This window comes from Crocodylus porosus, unplaced genomic scaffold (assembly GCF_001723895.1).
Source record: "Crocodylus porosus isolate Cpor-Errol unplaced genomic scaffold, CroPor_comp1, whole genome shotgun sequence".
In the NCBI taxonomy this organism is placed as follows: Eukaryota; Metazoa; Chordata; order Crocodylia; family Crocodylidae; genus Crocodylus; species Crocodylus porosus.
In genome coordinates this window covers 42,045,481-42,066,476 of record NW_017728907.1, presented here as the reverse complement: position 1 = coordinate 42,066,476, position 20,996 = coordinate 42,045,481, and the positions used below count along the sequence as shown (strand labels likewise).

At 43.3% G+C, this 20,996-nt stretch overlaps 1 protein-coding gene across 3 annotated transcripts; it reads left to right on the top strand.

Moving 5' to 3' along the window:
* Nucleotides 1–5,304: 5,304 nt before the first annotated feature.
* IFI44L (interferon induced protein 44 like) lies at nt 5,305–20,387 on the top strand. Of its 3 annotated transcripts, none has more exons than XM_019531214.1 (8): nt 5,305–5,379; nt 7,519–8,024; nt 8,102–8,153; nt 12,319–12,514; nt 12,790–12,942; nt 13,800–13,971; nt 14,967–15,067; nt 19,470–20,387. In XM_019531214.1, the coding sequence occupies exons 2-8, from the start codon at nt 7,529–7,531 to the stop codon at nt 19,659–19,661; spliced, it is 1,362 nt and encodes a 453-aa protein (XP_019386759.1). In that variant the 5' UTR covers nt 5,305–5,379; nt 7,519–7,528; the 3' UTR covers nt 19,662–20,387. The 3 variants fall into 3 exon arrangements, with proteins under 3 accessions (XP_019386759.1, XP_019386758.1, XP_019386760.1); XM_019531213.1 differs by having other exon boundaries at nt 13,785–13,971; XM_019531215.1 differs by lacking the exon at nt 19,470–20,387 and adding an exon at nt 15,771–15,986 and having other exon boundaries at nt 13,785–13,971.
* The last annotated feature ends 609 nt before the right edge of the window (nt 20,388–20,996 follow it).

The following is a 20,996-nucleotide window of genomic DNA, read 5'->3' as shown; positions in this document are numbered from 1 at the left end:
TGGCCCAGCTGCGGCAGTAGTCCCTCATCCCCTGGCAGGCTTAGTTTAAAGTTTGGTGGAGCAGGTCAGCCAGTCTAGCTGAGAAGGGCCTCCTCCCCAGTGGTGAGAGGTGGAGGCTATCCCTTCCTAACAGCTCGCTGCCTCTCTCTCCAAAGAGTGGACTGTGGTCATGGAAGCCAAGCCTTCCTGATGACACCAGCGCCGCAGTCTTGGTTGTCTATGTGGTTCCTCCTGTCCCTCAGCCCATAGCCCGAGACTGGGAGGATTGAAGAAAACACCACCTGTGCCCCCAGACCCTTTAGCCCCGCACCCAAATCCCTGAAATGCCTCATGACCCGGCTAGGAGCACTTTGAGCCGTGTCATTGGTGCCCACATGGATGAGGAGCATGGGATAGTGATCTGTGGGCTGGAGGAGTTTAGGGATCTTCTCTGCAGTGTCATGGATGCGGGCCCCCAGGAAGCAGCAAACTTTCCGGGCTAAGGGGTTGGGGTGGCAGATTGCCCCCAGTCCCCCTCAGGATGGAGTCTCCCATAACAAACACTTTGTGTTTGGTCTTGGGGAGAGTGGGGTTGGTAGCTACGGTGTCCTCTGTGTTGCCTGCAGGAGCTATGCATCTTGCTGGTTTGGGCACTATTGTGTGATGTATAGGCCCAGGTTCCCTCAAGTGGGGATGAATTTCAATCTTTATCTCACATATCCAAGATGAGTGTTCTAGGATTTTGGGTACAAGACACCAGCACTTTCTCCCACTATCTGGTTGCACAAGGAAAGGTACCTTCTCCAGGAGAGTGTTTCCAAAGAGATTCACATCTCCTTGTAGGTTTAAGTGCTTCTTTTACTTACCTTAACTTCACCCCACCTATCTCCTTGCCATTCCCTACTGGACTTCCTGGCTTTTGTGGATCTGATTTTATGTAGTTCTACCAGAGCATTGAATAGAAAGACTAGGCCTCTGATTATGGCTGGGTTCCTTTAGGTGGCAAAATTAGGCTAAATGCTTCCATGAATCTACTCTGAAATCTCTGGCCAACTAGCAAAAGTTTTTGGTTAAACCTAGCTAGTTAGCCATAGTCACTCAACCTCTGGGAAACATTTGATATGTGTGAATGTTTTTTTTATTTATATTTCCTTATCTTCTATGTTGCCACTATGTAGACTAATACACGTCCAAAATTTAGGGCATATAAAGGGGATTATGACGTTCAAAATATTTACTGAGACTTATCTGGCCCTCTGACTCCTACCTCATGCTGCTCATCCACGTGAGCACAAATTATACTGCCAGTGGAGACCCTGAGCAGATTAAAAAGTGACTACGGGGCTTTGGGTGAAAGAGACAAGGGCCTGGGCAGAAGCAGGTGCATCCTGCAGATCAATGCATGGCTGCACAGGTGGTGTTGCCAACAGGGCTTTGGCTTTTTTACCATGGGATGATATTCCAAGAAGGATTGCTAGTGTAGCAAAACCCCCATTTTTTCTTTTTATTTAAAAATACATTCTTCCCCCTTCCCCAACTATTTCTGACATTCTGTCCGTCCTCTCTATCCCTTATAAGTAGTCATAGATAAGCTAAGTTCTTGTAGTCCATTATTGTGATAAGTCCCTTTTTATATTGTAAATAGTGTTCTGTTATTTTTGTATTGATTTGAATTGTTTTATATTGTATTTCTCTTAGGTTTGTATTAACTATTACTGTTTTATATTGATATTGTATGGTTTAGACCTGTTCCTGTAAGTTAACCAAAGTAATGTCAACCCTCCATCTTGTAATGTCCAGTATCTATTTTGTGTCCCCAGCCTGGGCATAACTTGTTGTAACTGTGTTGCAACTATGACTCATTTCTACCCCTCCTATGTAAATTGGTCCCTGGGTGAATGAGGATGAATGAGGGTGCTTGAGACACAATGGTAGCAGGCCTAAAAATAGCTACTGCTCAATGACTGAACCATCAGGTCAACGATTGGACCACCTTCTTGCACAGACCTACTCCCAGGACCCAATATTTGAAAGATGAAGATCCTCAGGAAATCAGCTTCATAGAAACAAAGAATAGAAACCAGAAACTGCACCATTGTATCCCACTGGACAATAAGGACACCTGGAACTGCATGACCTCATCTGAACAGGATTGGCCCTTGCCTGGGCATTTCCTGCCCATCGGAGTCACAGGTAGCCCACCCCTATAAAAGGGGTGGTAGAGTGTGACCTCCTTGGGATGCCCTCTCCATCTAGACAAGCACTACGCCACACCACCTATCCACCCAGAGGCCCTGCCAGTGACCCCCTCTGGACAACACTTTGCTGGAGAAGACCCCAACTGACCATCAAGGATCAACTCTCAGCCTGAGATAGGTAGCTATCACCCACCTTCTTCCCCCAAGCAAGGGACCTGAACTCTGTCTCTGCACACCTGGACTTCAAACCCCTCCATTAAGCCTTTTCTCTCCTGCTACCATCGTGTGGGTATGAGTGTCTTTGTGTGTGTGTGTGGGAACCAATAACTTTGTGGGGCTGTATACTGTGTTGCTGAGGCTGTATAGTTGTGTTTTTATCTTACCAACCTCCTGGCCCTGCTCCAGTATCTACTCTCTGCCCTTCTGATCTTTGTTCTGTCCTTCTCTCTCTCTCTCTCTGTCATCTCAGCTCCCTCTCTGCTGCCTTTAAAACCCTAGCTCTGCTATCCTCCAAACCCCAACTTTCACCACTCCTCATTTCTGCTCAACTGCCTCTCGAAGCTTCCCGGCTTCTACCCCTTTGATCTCGCTGCTTTCCCAATCTCTCCTGGCCTCATTTCCCCCGGCTGTCTCCTCCACCTCTGTTTCTACCTCCATCTCGCAGATCAGCCCTCCCTACCACCCCTTGGCTTTCTCCCCTTCTTTCACTGTCTCCCAGCTTTTTCCTGCTCTGCTGCCCAGTCTCTCTGTCAGCGTCCCAGCTTATCTCTGTCTTGCCCCCCTTTTTTCTCCCGCAGCTTCTGCTCTGTCTGTTTTTCCCAGCTGCTCTCTTTTGACACCTGGCTCCTCTCTGCTGTCTCCTGGCTTTTCCCAGCTCCTGGTTTCTGCCTTTTGATCCCCCTGGCTGCCAGCTGGTTCCCTGGCTATCCAGCCCAGCTACCTCCACCTCTGCTGCCTCTGCTTTCTCCTTGATCTCCCGAGCTCCCCAGCTCTCTGCTCCACCTTCTGTCTCTGGTTCTGGCATCTCTGCTGGCTTTCCCTGCTACCTCTGCTGACCCCCACTGTTAGCTTTCTCCCTACTGGCTCCACCACCTGCTCAGTTCTTCCCTCCCTGCTCTGTGTCCTGAGCTCCCTGGCTCACAGCTCCACCTTCTCTCTCCAGCCCTGGCATCTCTGCTGGCTTTTTCCCTACCACCTCTGCTGACCCCCACTGTCTCCTGGCTTCTGTCCCATCAACCCTTGCCTCCTGCTCCACTGCTCCTCCTGCTTCCTCTCCGGTTCCCTCCACCGTCTCTCTCCAGCTTCCTGGCTGGTTCTTTCTCTCACTCTCTCATTCTTTCTCTTTCTCCTCCAGGGCAGTGTGACCCTGAGCAACCCCCAGGGCACTGTGACCCTGAGTAACCCCTGGTGTTAATGCACAGCCACGAAAGTGCATGTTTGTGTATGTGCATGTGTGTGAACCATAGTATTATATGTGGAGTTTGTGTGTGTGTATAGTTTTGTGTCATGTCCTCCTGCCTAACAGCGTGATATTGAGATCCCGAGCATTGATCTGGATGGGATCCACCTGATGGAGAGGGAAGAGCATCTTTGCAGACAGGCTTACTAACCTAGTGAGGAGAGCTTTAAACTAGGTTTGTCAGGGGATGGAGACCAAAGCCCTGAGGTAAGTTGGGAAGTGGGTGACCTGGAGGAAGGACAAGCAGGAGTGGGCAACAGGGGAGGTGTTCTCATTCTTTCTGAGAAGTCAGGGCAATCGGCTAGTTAGCTCAGGTGCTTGTACATGAATGCATGGAGCCTGGGAAACAAGCCGGAAGAACTGGAAGTCCTTGCACAGTTGCAGAACTATGATATGATTAGGATAACAGATACTTGTTAGAATAGCTCGCATGGCTGGAGCACTGTCATGGCTGGGTATAAACTGTTCAGAAAGGACAGGCAGGGGAGAAGAGGCTGTTTTGCACTTTATGTAAAAGAGCTATACAATGGCTCAGAGCTCGAGTATGAAACGTTGGGTTAGGGTCAGAGGGGAAAGCAACAAGGGTGATGTGGTGGAGGTCTGCTACAGACCATCAGATAAAGAAGTGGTGGAACAGGCTTTCTTCAAACAACTAGCACAAGTTTCCTGATCACAGGCCCTGGTTTTCATGGGGGAGTTCAATCACACTGACACTTGCTGGGAGGGCAATACGGCAGTGCACAGGCAATCCAGGAAGTTTTTGGAGCGTATTGGGGACAACTTCCTGGTGCAAGTGCTGGAGCGGCTAACTAGGGGCCATGCTCTTCTTGGTGGGCTGCTCATAAACATGGAAGAATTGGTGGGGAAGGTAGAAGTGGATGGCAACTTGGGCAGCAGTGACCACAAGATGATTGAGTCCAGCCACAGGGGAAAAATTCACAGGACACTGAACACTCTGCTCTGTTGCCTCCATACCTCTTTTTAGAGCCATCCTGGTCCACCAGGTGTGACCAAGACCTGAGCAGAAGAAAGGAAAGAGTTTAACTTTGGGTTCACGTAAACCACCCAGCCTACCACATGCACCCATTTCACTGGGCTCCTCCAGGCACTATCTGAGCTGCCCTTAGTTCTCTGGATGCACATGGTCCCTCCAGGGTTTAATCAGTTCTCTCCATTCCACGTGCCTTTACCTCCTCTTTCCCAGGTTTCTTCCTGACTTAACACAACAGAAACATTCTCCATGCTCTGCACTCCCCAGGCTCTCCTTCACTCTCTGCCAACAGAGGCTTCCCTTCCTGAGCAACAGCTTTTCCTGCATAGCTTGCTCAGAGCCTTGGCTCTCAGGGTGGCTGCATCCTACCCCACCACTCCCCCTACCTCAGCCTTGAGAAAAGGTTTATAGCCTCCTCAGTCAGCTTACCAGGCCTCCTGTTTACTTGGCCCAGATGTGGCCAGTCCCTGCTTTCTCTTCCTGCTATTGTTCCCCGTAGCCAGCTGGCCAGGGCAATAACTGTTTAAAAATTCTAACCTGTGCCACTTTATCGTACTAAGAAGCAGAACTATTTCTTGTTGAGGAGTCTTCTGATATTTTAGGTGAGTAACAGCTGGCTTGGCAATTGTTAGGAAACAAGAAAGGAACCACAAATAAGGAAGTAAAGCCCCAGCCTCCTTGTGACGTAAAAAATTGCTTTCAGTTTTCTTTCCTCACTGCGTACTGAACTTCCCAGGAGGAGGGCTCACTTGGTGAGAATATATAATTTTATTTATAATATGTTATATTAACATGTATTATTAAATGTATAGCATAACTGAATGAAGTGTAATATTTATAACACATGCATGTGTATATATATGCATCATCTCTTGAACTATTTGGGAGGCTTTCTAGTTTGTAAATGTTGAAAAGTTGATGACTCTGATTGAGTAGTAAGACAGAAGGTGGTTTACAAACATATTTGTTTAATGATGCCTGTATATTGCAGTGCTAGTATGAATCAATAGTGTAACAAAGGAGTGTGACTGGCTGTGCTCTGTTGGGGGAGGAAAGTCCCTATACCTCCCACAGTGCTTGTGCACCTTCTTTGATTCCCTTCAGTTGGAGAGGGGGTACCTCTTGGAGTACTGCCTGGGTTACACTTCTGGTATGGATCTTGTTCCATTCATGGTAACTTCGGCTTTGAACTTTCAGTTGAATGCTTCACTTGTGGCAACAATCAGTGAGTAAGTTAACCAAAGCATCTGCAGGTTCCACCTACAGGTTCGGTGCAGAGCTTTCAAAAGATTCTGACTTTTGAACAATGGGATTTTCTAAGCAAAATGTTTTGTAGGTTACCACATTTACCTAATCCAATATGAGTGACTTTAGCATGACCCCTAAATAATTAGATCCTAGACCTGGAGCTTTTATAAATCTGTTATAATTTTCCACGTATAGAGTCTAACTATTGGAAGGTTGTCTTAATTTGCTCCCCCTGCAACAGGAAAAACAGTGGCAGGGGCAGCTGGTGGGGGAGTCAAACAATCTGACCCTCACCTCTTGCCCATGTGCACTGGCCCCTTGCTGCCTGTCCTCCTCCACCATGCACCCACCCTGCTATTTGTTCCCATTGTCACCTCTCTGTGCTGCAGCACCTGTGCCAACCTGGCACCTGCCTTCTTGCCTGCACCCTCCCTTGCCTGCTTCATTTTTTGCAGTGCCTGTGCTCCCTGGTGCCTTCTGCTTATTACCACTTGTCTGCACCCTGCTTGGCCCCTCCTCCCCTCTGCCACTTACCCTGACTGGTTGTGACGGCAGCTCTGGCCCTGGCCCTAGGGTTGGAGCCGGGGCCGGAGCCGGAGCCAGAGCCGGAGCTGCCAGCGCCACTACTTCCTGGCTGGGCAGAAGCCAGAGTCAGCATCTGCTCTATGCTGTGGGCTGGAGTTGCAACTCAGGGTAAGCAGGGGGGAAAGGCAGCACAGAACAGAGGTGGCAGATGGTGGATACAGGGGTAAGGAATGGTGGCTCTGACTCCAGCTCAGCATGGTGCCAGAGCCACAGCCAGAGCTGCAGTAGCTGCCTGTCCTCCTCCACTTGTCCTTGAATCCAAAACAAGGGATTTTGCCCCATCATGTTATTTCCAAGTAAACATGTATACAGTGTGCATACATCCTTGTTAATATGAAAACAGGCAGTTTGTGGTGCTGGAAGTTCTGCCTACTGCCATGTAAATGATGTAAAGATTAAAGGACAGCTTTATATGTCTCATATATCTCTGTAGTTGAGAATAATTAAATGACAAGTGTACGATCCTCATGACTTGAAATCCAGTATAGGCATACCTTTAAAAAAAAATGGACAGCAACTTATTCCCCCTCTTCCCATATCAGTTCATACAGTGGATTTATTTTGGCAGAATTATGGCTATGAACAATCAAGCAGAGATATAAAGGAAGTAGAAGAAACAAGAAAGAAAAAGAAAAAGAAAAACCCCACAAATGAAGTATAATTTTTATCACTCCTCTAGTACAAGCAAAATTACTAGTGCCAACATATCTTACATGCAGTTTTACTCTTGCAAACAATTCTGAGACTTGTTTGTGACACTAGCTCTGTGAATGAGTCATTCTATAAACTCATTATAGAATACGATGATAGAATATGAATATGTGTTGGTTTACACAAGCTGAGGATTTTGGCCTCCTGTATTTCATTTCTTGCATGTAAAATAGAGAAAACAATGGCTTCTTCCACCATGCTCATCTTGTTTGTGTAGCGTGTAGACTTTGTAGTAGGAACTGTTCTCTGTTTTAACCCTGCCTGACCTCATTTGATACTTCTAGATACTAGTCTCATGCATATGAATGAATAAATAATACATTTGTAATTTCTCTCTCTTTCTCTAGATTAAGAAGGATGAGTGCTGTCAAAACCAGATTAACAAAAGATGAAGAAAAGGAACTGAAACATCTTTTGAGATGCAGTCACTTGACACTTCTGTACAAGGGAAGTGTCCATGGTTTCACCACTGGTGAATTTCATGCCAAATGTGATAATCAAGGACCAACTGTAACAGTAGTATATAATGAAAGTGGTTTTATTTTTGGAGGCTTTACAAGTCAGAGCTATGTTTCGATTCAGAAGTACCTAAGTGATGAGGAGGCTTTTCTCTTTAGACTAACAGAGAAAGAGGGTGTGATCAACTCTAAAATATTTGTGTGTCAAATTGCAGCTAATGCTGTATATGTCTGTTCTAACAGTGGCCCTAACTTTGGAAATTACTTTCTAATCACTCTGAATGGTAATAGCGTATCAGTAGCAATGAATGATAACAAGAACTACATAGCCCCTGCTGAGGAGTTGACTGGAAATGATTTCAAGCTTTTGGAATGTGAAGTTTATAGAGTTGAAGGTAAATTCGCATCTAAAGAGAAAATGAAAATTGAGAATTTTGTTTCATATTCTTAATATTATATTACTTCCCCCTAGATTATACTGATTTCCTAGAATCTCCATGGAGGAATGTGACTTGGACAGCTGAGTAAGTTAACTATTGTAGCATATACATGTGATGATCTGTGGCTAGTGAACCCTGGGGGTTATCTGGGAATTTGATAGACAGTAATAAAGATTGATATAGTTATTTGATATTGAAATGTTGTTTGTATATTTTAGGTACTTATATGAATTCCATCAACATAGAATCCAAGTGCATCCTGGTCTTATTGCATTTATTCTTGTACTATTTCAGCAATACATGGAAGTATATTATTACCATTTTAAAAGATGGCAAGTGAGGCAAAAAGGCTGCTGACAGGCATAAACCCCCTGCCCGAACCCCAGTGCTTTACCAGAAGAGGAAGCACATCAGTTTAATCCAGCTCCCCAGTGTCTGTATAGATCAGGTGCTTTAGCAGGGCTTTTTGGCACTTTTAACTAAAGCAGATTCAATTGTCTATTAGAGCAAAGCACCAAAAAGCTCTGTTGAAGCACGTGATCTATAAAGATGTTGGGTGAGTCAGTCAAACTAATGCAATGCCTCTTTTGGCCATGAGCTGTGCTTGGTGCAGGGGTGTGCCAAGATGGAAGTAAAGCACTTGTTTTTTCTTTTTTTCACATCTGTCAGTGTCCAAAAAGAGGCTAAAAGCTACAAAGGGACTTAGCTGTCTTAGGCACAACAACATTGAACACTAACTTCTAGATGTCATGCCACCCAGTAGGATCTATCTCTGCATTAGTGCTTACTAATTATACATAGTCAGGTTAGAGACCTAAGAATGGGATTAACAAAATTATCATGCTGAAAACAAACAGTAGGTAATGTTTGGTACAGAGATGGTGACCTATACCTCACTCTTTTCAGATAAGTACCTATCTCCACTTAGGTTTCATAACCTTGAACTGGTTACTGGAGTGAGGGCTGATTTGAGAAACCTGGTCATTCATAGTGACTGGAGCTCTTGCAAACCCCAAAGGTGTTCCTTAACTACCAAGTTAAATAGTGTTCTGGAGTGGGGCAATCTTAGGATATGAAAATACAGCCTCAGGACCATACCAGGGAATCCACAGTGAAGCACTCCACTGTTGCTCCAGGTGAGGTAGCAGAAACTGATATCATGTGGTCTTCTTTATATGAGGACTGGGAACATGCCCATAAGCCCTGCCAAAAAAGGCAGTCCATTAATACATGGCCAGCTGTCAGCATGGGGAAGTAGAGCTTGCAGAGTGTGTGTGCTGTGCTTCATAACAGTGCTCCCTAGCATGATCCATGGTACAAAAATGTACTTTCTCTCCAATAGAAGAAGTTCCACTTTATATAAATTATCATGGGAAGCTGGGAGTGGTGCTTAGGTTCCACGATCAAGCAATGTTTTCAGGATCCGAGTGCAACGTATGCAGGTATGGAAGAAAAAGTTATTTCACAAACAGTTCTGCAAAGCTAGTCAAGGGAACACGGTTACAGTGCCTGGCTACTAAAAAGAGGAAGCCAGTTTGCACTGAGCAAATGAAGTGACTAGGAGAGTGGACATGAGATCAATACACCAGTGTAGCTTACATCTGTGTATAGTTACTTGTCACTTTATCCTGGAACTAAGTGACTTCTCCTAGTATGAGGCAGTGCATCATTTGTCTGCTTTGTGTGTCCATGTAGCTGGAGTTATGGGACAGGCTACATTTAGGCTAGGGACAGACATTCAAAAAGCCTGAGCCTGAATTGATTCAATCTTTGCAGGTTAGTCTAACCTGGCTAGGCTAAACCAGTTTTTCACCGTTCAGACATCCCCTCTGGATGAAGAATGCTGGAACATCACTGCAGTAGCTCAGGCTAGAAGCCAGGGGGTCCTAGAGCAGCCCTCCCTCTCTTCCATAGTGCTGAGCTGAGGAGGAGTATGACCAGGCCCCAGCAGGACGCTCTGACTAGGGTGGGGTTCCTCTCCCTCCATCCTGAGCAGCCCAGCAGGGAGTTGATAACACAGTCTTTATCACCCCTAACTCAATGTTGTCCTCCCATTAAGAAAACAACAGCCTCTCTCCATTAGTTCAAGCTCTTCTTAAACAGCTTTTCCAAGGAAGGAATGGAGGGACATTACCAGCTACTTGTTGATTAGTTCCAGAAAGCCCTAAATTGACATAGTCCTGTCTGCCTTTGTCCCATCTCCCACAGCACAGACCATAGCCAGCATGTGGTATGCTAGCTAATGCTGGGATGTATTTGGGTAAGGCAGAGCAGAGGGGGGGATTCCTGCTTGAGCAAGGAGGGGTTGGGGGGGGGGCAGACCCTGTTGTATGCACAGTCTGTGATGGAGCTGCAGCCAGGGAGCAGAGGGGAAGGGCCAGGCCAGAGCAGAGGGCCCCGCCCAGCCCAGAAAGCATGCCAGGATACTGGGGGACTCTGATTTAACTTAAACCAGGAAAGGTCTGAGACAGACATTGCATAAACTGGTTTGACCCAAATCAGTTAAATCTGATAAACCTGGTTGAATGTAGTATCTCAAACCAGTTTCAGCAATTTTCAAACAGGGTTATAACCAGTTTCAGCAATTTTCAGACTGGTTTATGTGCACTGAACTTCTCTTACAGGTTTAAAACAGTTTTGGATCACTTAAACTGGTTTATGTGTAGTGTCCTTCCCTAGCCTTAAACTACTGTTCTGTTTTGGGTTCAGTATTAATCCTGTGGGTGAAAGACAGCTGGGCTGCAAGGCTCAATTTATGCAAGGTGATAACAGACAAAATCTGCGCCAGAAACATGCCAGAGAGGCCAAGCGTTTCAGCCTCCTGAGATCCAGAAAGTCTTAAAGGACATTAACTGGGTGGACTGGGAATCAACACTGTTCTCTCAAAGGGAAAATTGCCAGGTTTGTGATGCTATTGTCCTGAGTTCCCTGGAGATTCCAGGCTGGCATGAGGGTCTGAAAAGCAGTGAATAAGCTGTTATCTTTAAGTTAAGGTTTACTGACAGCAATAGTAACCTATTACGGTTTCATGACTCTTTGGAAGAAAACGTTTGAGGAACTTTGAGCAAAGGTAAATTTATTTTATGGGAATTTGCTGTTATATGTTGTGTATGTTTAAAGATCACCTTGAGGAGAAAATCCTTATCACTTTTACACAATTGATGAAAGTTTCAACCGTAGTAAATTTTCTGAAAAGCTAGGCTTATTGCTAGCCAAACTGTGCACTCTGGAAGAGATTCAAGGTGGCTGATCTACAGGATTATAGGCCAGTTAAACAGCTAGTTAAGATAGTTAATTGACTGAACAGTTCCCAAATCAGCCTAAGAATAATGATAGTAAAAAATAGTGCATTTGATCCATCTGGAGAACACCCTGCATCCCAACATCCTTCATCCTAGTGGCAGTATGCTGCTTTTCAAATCTGTGCTGTACATCCTTTTCTGCAAAGGATGTCCTTAATGTTCAGAGTGTAAAAAACTAAAGGGCATTTCTACAAAGCTTGACATCTCTTACATCAGCGATCAAAACATAAAATCGCTGTATTTGATGTTATTTCCCTGAGGGTAGTTAATTACTGTTTACCTCTAATTAGTCAAACTCCTTTACTACATTGAAGTTTGCGCTTCTGAACAATGGTTATATTTCAGTGACCACATTCTAGACACTGGTTCATTTGTTTCTCTTCTGCCTGAATCTGTGTATTTCCTATGTTTCACAGGATACAGGTTTAAGATATAAGCTGCATTTGGTGATTTATAGAACCTGAGCTCTGTTACCTGAATGCATGACAGATCTATATATATTGTGTGTCTATATGTTCTGTAAATGGAGTCACCTACTCTCCTTAAAAAGGGTTTTTAACATATTCCTCAGATTGCTTAGATGACTTTACCATGGCTCAGTACCTGTGGCAGAGCCAGTACCTTGTTCTGGATTTAACTTAATTCAGAGGTTTAATTTACCTCTGTTAAAGCAGAACAACTGTTTTAGGTCTTTTAGTTGCCTCATTTAGGATGCCTGTACCAGATTTACAGCCAACTTTCTTTAACTTCAGCAGGCACTTTCTGAAAACCAGATCATAGATATTTCTAACTCAGAATGCAGAATTAGAGGACACCAGAGTTGAAAGTGGGGTGTGGGGAGAGGGGAAATATTTGCATGTTCCTGATTTTCTCTTGTTAATATGCATCATAAAATAGGGGCTGAGATACCACCTGTGTCTGATTTTGATGTATTTTTATTTTCACAGGGAGAGAAAAAAAATCATGGATGAAGTCAGATCTTATGAGCCATATCTAAATTCAGTCTCTCAGATTCGAATTCTATTTGTTGGTCCAGTTGGAGCTGGGAAGTCCAGTTTTTTCAACTCTGTGAATTCAGTTTTCCGAGGTTATGTGACAAATCAAGCAATAACAGGGTCTGATGATACAAGTGTGACAACACAGGTATGGATTTGCTTTTAACTGCTTAATTTCTAAGCTACAGGCACATCCACTTAAACAAAATCCATATGTCATTTCAGCACAAGAGAAAAAAATACAGATGTTTCTTTAAGGATCATATTTTAATAACTTTTTCCATGCTTACCCTCACTGAAATTTATGCTCCAGCAAAATGTGTTGTGGGAAAAGGCATTACGCATTTTGGAGAAGGGGTGTGGAATCTGGCTGTCCCTGTGCACTTTTCAGTAACATGTTACATTATGTTTCTGCTCCACTAGTATCGGTTATATCCAGTTAAAGATGGAAGAGATGGCAAGGCTCTCCCTGTTATCTTCTGTGACACAATGGGACTAGAAGAAAAATTAGGATGTGGTTTAGAAATTAATGAAATAACTAACATAATAAAAGGCCATATTCCTGATAGGTATCAGGTAGGATTTCTTCAAATTTTATGCATTTTGTATTGAACTCTGTGAAGTCCTTAAATGGTTCTTTCCCAAATTTTTATCTTGCATTTAATTACTAGAGGAAAATAAGCACTCTGCTTGGTAGATTATGCTAGAAATTCTGGCAGATTTGGAACTGACTATAGGCACTCAGAAGTGAGGTGTCTTTAAAAATCAATAAACTATATGAAAGTGTTAAGTCTGATTCTCTGCTGTCCTGCACTGTCTGTAATCACTTATGCTGTCATTTATAGTCATACAAACTTGTTTAAATAATAATTTATTCTTCTTGTCTGGTATAGTTTGGGAATCATTTTGTACTTGTGTAAGCCAATGAATAATTAGGCCCAAGTTATTACAGTTGGTTTAAACTATTTTGAAGCATATTTGCTACTAGAAATGTAAATGGCATACTGACACTGTAGGTTTAAAAAATATTTAATAGAATTTTTCAAAGTAGTGGTGACAAATAATAAAGTGTAACTAAGTTTATTAATAATTGTAATAGCTCCTCTTTAAATGTTTTCATATGTATTCAGATATAACTTATACATTTTAAATGGACTATTTTGGATTTACACCAGCTTATAATAACTAAAATCAGAATTTGACTGTCTGAAAGAATGACTAAGGGACTGCAACACCCTGATGTCATTTGGTTTTAATCTTCATTCTAGTAGTTCCACTGTGAGTTCAGTCACCTCCCTACAGACCAGCATTTCTCTCCTATAAAATGAAGCAAATACTATTTACTACTTGTTTAGAGATATGGCTCATGTAACTATTAGACTGCAGAGTTTTCTGGAACTGCTAAAACTTATTGTCAGATATTTTCTTTGCAGTTTAATCCAGCTGTCTCCATTTGCCAAGATTCTCCAGGCTACATAAAAAATCCTGCTCTGAAAGATCAAATTCACTGTGTTGTATTTGTTGTTGATGGGTGCAAAATAGAGATCCTCTCGGACACACTGGAACAGAAGCTGAAACTAGTTCGAAAGAAAGTGAACCAACTTGGTGCGTTTTATGTTCCTTAACAGTGCAGAATTGAAGGAAGTGAGCCTGCTTAGAAATTAATCAAGGTTTCAAGCCTGAACACTTAAAGCATTGCTAGGACCCATGCTTATACTCAGGGAATAGACTGTTACGTATTGTTCTTGGGGGTGAATCCTTCGACCAGGTTCATCTCTGTAAATGGCATTGTTTTATGGAAGTATATTCATTTTTCTTATTGGAGAGATATTTGCTACGGTGCTAAGCTATAGTAGCGGCACTGGGGAAAAAGAGAAATTCCAGGGGTCCCTGAGTACTCTCTCTCTCCTGTTTGGGTTTACAGCATATGTTTCTTCTCCTTAATATAGCAAAGCCATTTTGATTGGCATAGATCCCCAGTAGACATAGACATGTACTAGTAAGGCTCCTAGGAATACATCTCTCCGGGAGTTACCCACTTTGATTTTATTAATTGTTTTAGAAAATGCTGGGCATTAAAACTGATTTGTTTAGCAGCTACACTGCAGAAAGAAAACAGAAAAAGCAAATAAAAAGGGAAGCGTGGGAGTCCCATACTAGCAAGCACTGCTCCACACCATTATCTCGTGTGGCTAGGGCTAGATACAGTAGCAGGAGTGTGATATGCTCCCAGTGTTGTACAAGTCAATTCCAGAGGATAAAATGGACAGAGCCATGAAAAGCTAATTGCTAGGTGTACCTTGTTTTCTGTAGTCCTTGTTTTGAATAATCAAATTTCCACCCTGGCCCAGTTACTAAATTAGCCATTAAGTGTCGTGTCTACGGTGTTAACTAAATAATCAATTTGTTTACAAAATATTTTCCCACCCACATGCATAGGTTGTTTCATAATTGTTTCATTCAGATTTGCTTATAATTAATCTTCTTTTCTAATACTTTTGAGCAAAACAAAATTCTTTTGCCTTTTCTAGGCAGAAGTCATTGCAATGAAAAACTGATTAAAAAACTAGGTGTAAAACCTTACTCATTTTTTGATGCAGGAGTTCCACAGCTGATTTGTCTAACTAAAGTGGATGAACTTTGTCCTTTACTTGAAGACAACCTTGCATATGTCTATAGAAGTAAAACTGTTATGGAACAGGTAAAAAAACCCCAGCATTGTTGGTTATAGTGCCATACAGTCACTCAATTATCTTGAAGACTGAGATATTGTGATTTTGTACAGTTGTTCTGTGATGCTTGTGCCCCTTCTTACTCTACACACATTTTCATTCGGAGAAGTCTTGTACGCATAAGCTGAAGGTATGCCTACGTATATCCTTTAGTATCTGTGGTTCTGTTTTAAGGCCTTGCTTAAATTGTAAGGTTCATCTCCAAGAATAAGAGCGGGTAATAAAATAAAATGAACACATAATAAATCTCATTAAAATTAAGGACTAGATTCTTTTGCCCTATTGTTTTGTAGACAGGAGCCAGATTCTGGCTCCTATAGGCCAGCTGAGGATTCCCTTGGTAAGAAATGGCTCTTAGTCAATGTAAATATGGGGGGGGGGAGAAGGACAGAAAGATAATTCTTGCACTATCTAGCCCTTTCCTTCCTGGCATTGGAAGCATGTCAGGGGAAGAAGGAGGGGTGAGGAGAGAGCAGTTGCTCTGATATAAGCAGCTCAGGTGTGGGATGGCCTTGAAGAGTCTTTTCTCTGTGTTAATAACTTAGGGTGGTTTGATTGGTGCTTGAGTGTTTGCCTAGTCCCTGGTGTGTTTGGGGTATTTTTTTCCTTTTTTCCAGTGTTGTGTTTGCTTCCCTCCCCTTTCTTTCTTCTTTCTCTCTCTGTCTCTTTTAGATGCTAGACATGTGCAGAAAAGGTGCTCTGACATGCTGCATAATTACCATGCTCCAGCAGACGGCAGCTTCAGCTGTATTTGTGTCCCCACATTACAAAATGTCAGCAGGGGCACTTCAACTAAGGAAGAGGAGGTGAATGAGGCATTTGTCAAGCACATGACAAATATATCCAAAACCTATGAGATGGTAGTGATTGGAGACTTCAATTTTCCAGACATCTGCTGGAAGAACAGTGCAGCCAAATGTAAAATGTCAACCCAGTTCCTAACTTGTGTGGAGGACAACTTTCTGTTCCAGAAGGTTGAAGATGTAACTAGAGGATCATCTATTTTTTGGATCTTGTCCTGACCAACAGGGAAGAACTGGTAGAGGATGGCAAGGTGATGGGTAACATGTGAGGAAGTGAGCATGATATGATAGTATTCCAGATCCTGAGACAGGTAAACCATGAGGTCAGCAAAATTAGGATGCTAGATTTAAAATAAGTGGATTTTATCTGACTTCAGGACTTAATAGGCATGGTGTCATGAGAGGATAGACTGAAGGATAAAGACATCCAAGAGGGCTGGAACTTTCTGAAGGGCACAACATTGGAAGCTCAACAAGAATTTGTCCTTACACAATGGAAGCAAAAGAAGCAAGAGACCAATGTGGCTGCACAAGGAACTTCTAAAAAGCCTCAAATGCAAAAGGAAAGCATATAGGAAATGAAAGAATGGTCAGGTCACCATGGAAGTGTACCAGGAAATAGCAAGAACTTGCAAGGACAAAATCAGGCAAAGATAAAGAATGAGCTGCACCTGGCAAAGGGGGCTAAGGGCAACAAGAAGAGATTGCAGAAGTATGTTGGCCAGAAAAGAAGAACCAAGAAAACTGGGTCCTATGTTAAGACAGGGGGATCTCCTGATTGAAGAACAAAAGAATATGGACCTACTTAACTGTTCATACTGTTCATATTTTATCCTGTCAGCATATTCCTTTGTTCCAACAGACCCATCACAAGCATACCTCTTAATTTGGTCTTTTACTGGTGTCTTAAGTTGCGCGTGCCATGACCTCTTACTTTCGTCTGTCCACCAACACTGGAAATCCAAGGAATCTGAAATCGGTCAGTGTCCCATTTGGTCCCCTGTAATTGACATATCTAATCATTTCATCACTCTAATTTATTCGGTTAGTGCCAAGTTCAGTTAATTTGAGCTGGTAACAAGGCTAACACTATGCTGATAATCTTAAAACATAAGCTACTGTTCTCACATTGATAAAAAAGGAAAGAAGCTGTGAGGGAAAACTCACAGCTATAGCTGACCATTCAAATACCAAAAAGCAGAAACAGAAGAAACAAAAGAAGGTTCCAACAATACTGTAATTCACCACTCAAACATGTGCAACTAAAACAAAATGTGACAAGCTACCCTAACAGTCCCACTGCCTGATACTGTTCAACATCTTGTTAATGATTTGGATGCTGGCATAGAAAACTTCTTGAGCAAGTTTGCAGATGACACAAAACTGGGAAAGATTGTGAACATGCTGGAGGATGTGAGTGCAATTCAGAAAGATCTTGATGGATTGGAAAGTCGGGCTAGAGCTAACAGGATTGATAGATTGTTTGGGGCTGGAAGGGACCTTGTAGATCATTGGGTCCAGTGCCCCTGCACTAGGCAGGAAAAGACAACTGGGGTCAAGTGACCCCAGCAAGGTGACTGTCTGGTCTCCTTTTGAAGTTTTCCAGGGTAGGTGACTCCACCACCACTGGAGGGAGTTTATTCCACAGTCTGGACACCCAGACTGTGAAGGAGTTTTTTCTGGAATTGAGCCTGTGGGAGTCTTCCAAGAGTTTGTATCCGTTGCTCCTGGTCTTCCCTGGTGAACAGCCATTCAGCGAGTTCTTGATGTACTCCCCTGATGTAGCAGTAAGCTACTACTAAGTCCCCTCTCAGCCTTCTCTTCCATAGGCTGAAGAGACCCAAGTTCTTCAGCCGCTCCTCATATGGCTTGTCTTGCAAGTTCCTGATTATATGCATGGCTCTTCTTTGAACCGTCTCAAGTTTTTTCCACATCTTTGTTGAAGTGTGGTGCCCAGAACTGGATGCAGTACTCCAGCTGTGGTCTCACCAGGGCAGAGTACAATGGGCGTATCACTTCCTTAGTTTTGCATGAGATGGAATGGTTAATGCGTGCCAGTGTGTTTGCTCTGCTGGGCACTGCCGGCTCATGTTCATGTGATGGTTGAACACTACCCCTAGGCCCCTTTCGGCTGTGGTACAAGTCAGATTGTCGCCACCCAGCCTGTAGGCATGTTGGGGATTGTGTGCCCCCAGATGGAGAAACTTATACTTCTGAGTGTTAAATTTCATCTGCTTCTGGTCTGCCCAGCTCTTCAGCCTGTATCCGATTCTTTAATGAGTTTTTCCATGTTTTTCTCTGGGATGGAAGTTAGGCTGATTGGCCTATAGTTGCTCAGGTCCTCCCTCTTCCCCTTCTTAAACATGGGCACAATGTTGGTGCTCTTCCAATCTTCAGGGATCTCCCTTGCGTGCCATGATTTCTGAAGGAGTTTTGCCAGGAGTTCTGCAATAACCTCAGCCAGCTTCATTGGCACTCTTGGGTGAAGTCCATCCAGTCCTGGTGACTTAAAAAATGTTTAGCTTTTCTAGTTGGTTGTGTACCAGCTCAGTATCCACAGTGGGAAGGACATCATTCCTACCATGCCCCCTGTGATCCTTATCTTGGTTGTCTTTCCTCTTGGTCTGGTGAAATGCTGATGCAAAGTGGGCATTCAGGAGTTCAGTTTTTTCCTGAGTGTCCATTACCAGCTGTCCTAAGCAGGGGTCCATGCTTCCATTTGTTTTCCTTCTGCTTCCTACATACCTGAAGAAGGATTTCTTTTTGTCTTTCACTCCTTTGGCTAACTTAAACTCAGTCACTGCCTTAGCTTTCCTAATCATTTCCCTACAAGTCCGGGCCACTGTTGTATAGTCCTCTTTGAGGACTGTTCCTAACTTCCACTGTGTGTATGCCTCTTTTTTTCTTTTTCAAGAGGACTGCAATGTCCCTATTGGGCCAGGAGGGCTTGCCAGCCCTTCTGCTACCATTCTTCTTCATGGATAAAGTTCATTCAGACAAATGCAAGGTACTATGGCTTTAGATGAATAATCAAAAAACACAGATATAAAATGGGTGACACCTGGCTGGATAGCAGCACTTGGAAATCTTGGTAGATCCCAACAGCACGTGGGAGTCTTAGGTCACAGATTGAGTATGTCTTCAGTGTAGTGCAGCAGCACAAAAGGTGAAAGTGGTTTAGGGATAAATCAATAGAAGCATTAGGTGCAAGACAAAAGGTGATTACTTCCCTATTGGTGTTAGTTAGGCTTCATTGGGAGTACTTTGTGTAGTTCTGGGCTCCACATTTTAATAAGGGCATGGAGAAGTTAGAGAAGGTCCAGAAGCAGGCAACAAAGATGATGAAGGGCTCGGAAAGCAAGTCATGGGAGGAGAAACTGAAGGCACTACGTCTGTTCAGCTTGCAGAAAAGGTGCTTAAGAGGGTACATAATAACTGCGCGGGGTTGCTCTTGGGCAGGTGGTGCCGGTTATCTTCCTTAAAGAAAAACCAAACTGGACGAGCTTAGAAGCATTTTAGGATAACCCATTTTGAACCTTTTTTTTTTTTTTTTTTTTTTTTTTTACAGATGCGGGTAGCTTCAGCGAAATTTGGGATCCCTCTTTCTCAGATTGTACCTGTTAAGAATTACTGCTCAGAGTTGGAGCTGACGTGCAATATTGATATCCTGATACTTTCTGCATTAAGGCAGATGATACGTTTAGCAGACAGCTATCTTGACAACTTCACTTATGAGGAGCCAAAGAAGACGACCCTGTGAGATTAGCATAATATTGGTATTTTGTGCCATTATCAGACTAGCCTTTTTAAAAACCTGACATCAGAAGTTAAAACTTATTGCTGCCTGAAGCCAATGCAACTTCATTGGCTTCAGTAGACTTGCAGCTCCTTATGCTTGTGGTGAATTTGATCCAAGAGATTTTTATTTGGCTATAACCTGCATGCATTAAAAGAGAGTGTATTCTCTAGCTTTCAAGGTAGAATCCATTTATTAAACGTGTTGTAGCCTGCTTTTCCCAATTTCCACTGTATGAATAATCTGTACAAACCTTTAGGGAAATTACCTAAAGGTATTACTTTCCTAGTGATTTAACCTGTGTTATTACCTGCTAATGATAGTTGCTTGCACTCTATATATTGTTTATATTTTCTCTTAAGCTAGTTCATAACACAATACAGTCTTTCTAGTCTAACATTACTATAGCTCAAAAAACACATTTATTAGGTGAATAATTATTACCTTTCAGATATAGATACATTACAGCATCCATTGCAAAGATGGAAGCATTATGTTATAATCACAGTTAAATTGATAATTTGCAATAGGTAGGAAACATGCTATTGACACGGAGAAGGAAGTTTGAATTAATTTGGGAGTTTTGTTGCATCACCTATTCTTTTAAAAAAATTTCCAAGAAAATTCTAAACCATGTACTGTAAAACTTTGTATTACATTTAACTAGAAAAATAAATTACTATGAGCACATTTTCAAAGGAACTTTTTCTTTATCCAGATATGGGGATGGTCAAGACAGAGGGATCTGATTGGTTTTTGCCTTCACTGATTTGAGACAGATTTGCAGATTTGAGACAGATTAGTTTTATTGGCATTAGGAGATATCCTACATTGGGGTACTCAGCCTCTGGCCCATGTGCCAAATGCAGTCTGTGGAGAAGTGGTATCCAGCCCATGGGGCTCCCCGTGGGTTGGGATATTTGGTGGTATGGGAGCTATGACAAATAATACGGCCACCCTTTCTTGCTGCCAGGTTCCCAAGCCCAAGCCTTGCAGTGGGTCAGAGTTGGGCCACAACTCCTTCACCCAGCCTCCCTCCTCGCCCCCCAGCATGGCCAGATTGGCTGTGCTCCGTTCCCCACATGGGGCTGGGCTACAATCCCTTCTTCCCCTCCCATGAGGCCAATTTGGGGCTGTGCCCTCCACCCCTCTGTGGCTGGATCAGACTCCTTCCCCCTGCAGGGCTGGGCTGGGGCCAGGCTGCCCCCTCACCCCACTATGGCTGGATGGGGCGCCACCATGCCCATTCCAGGCACTGCATGAGACCACCAACTAGATCTGGCCTGCAGATTAACCAAG

Bases quoted from the DNA above. Each gene is read 5' to 3' on its own strand.
- IFI44L (XM_019531213.1), top strand. From the start codon at position 7,529: ATGAGTGCTGTCAAAACCAGATTAACAAAAGATGAAGAAAAGGAACTG. The intron at 12,943-13,784 runs GTAGGATTTCTT...ACTTATTGTCAG, and splicing joins ATATTCCTGATAGGTATCAG to ATATTTTCTTTGCAGTTTAA. The intron at 15,068-19,469 runs GTAAAAAAACCC...TTTTTTTTACAG, and splicing joins GTAAAACTGTTATGGAACAG to ATGCGGGTAGCTTCAGCGAA.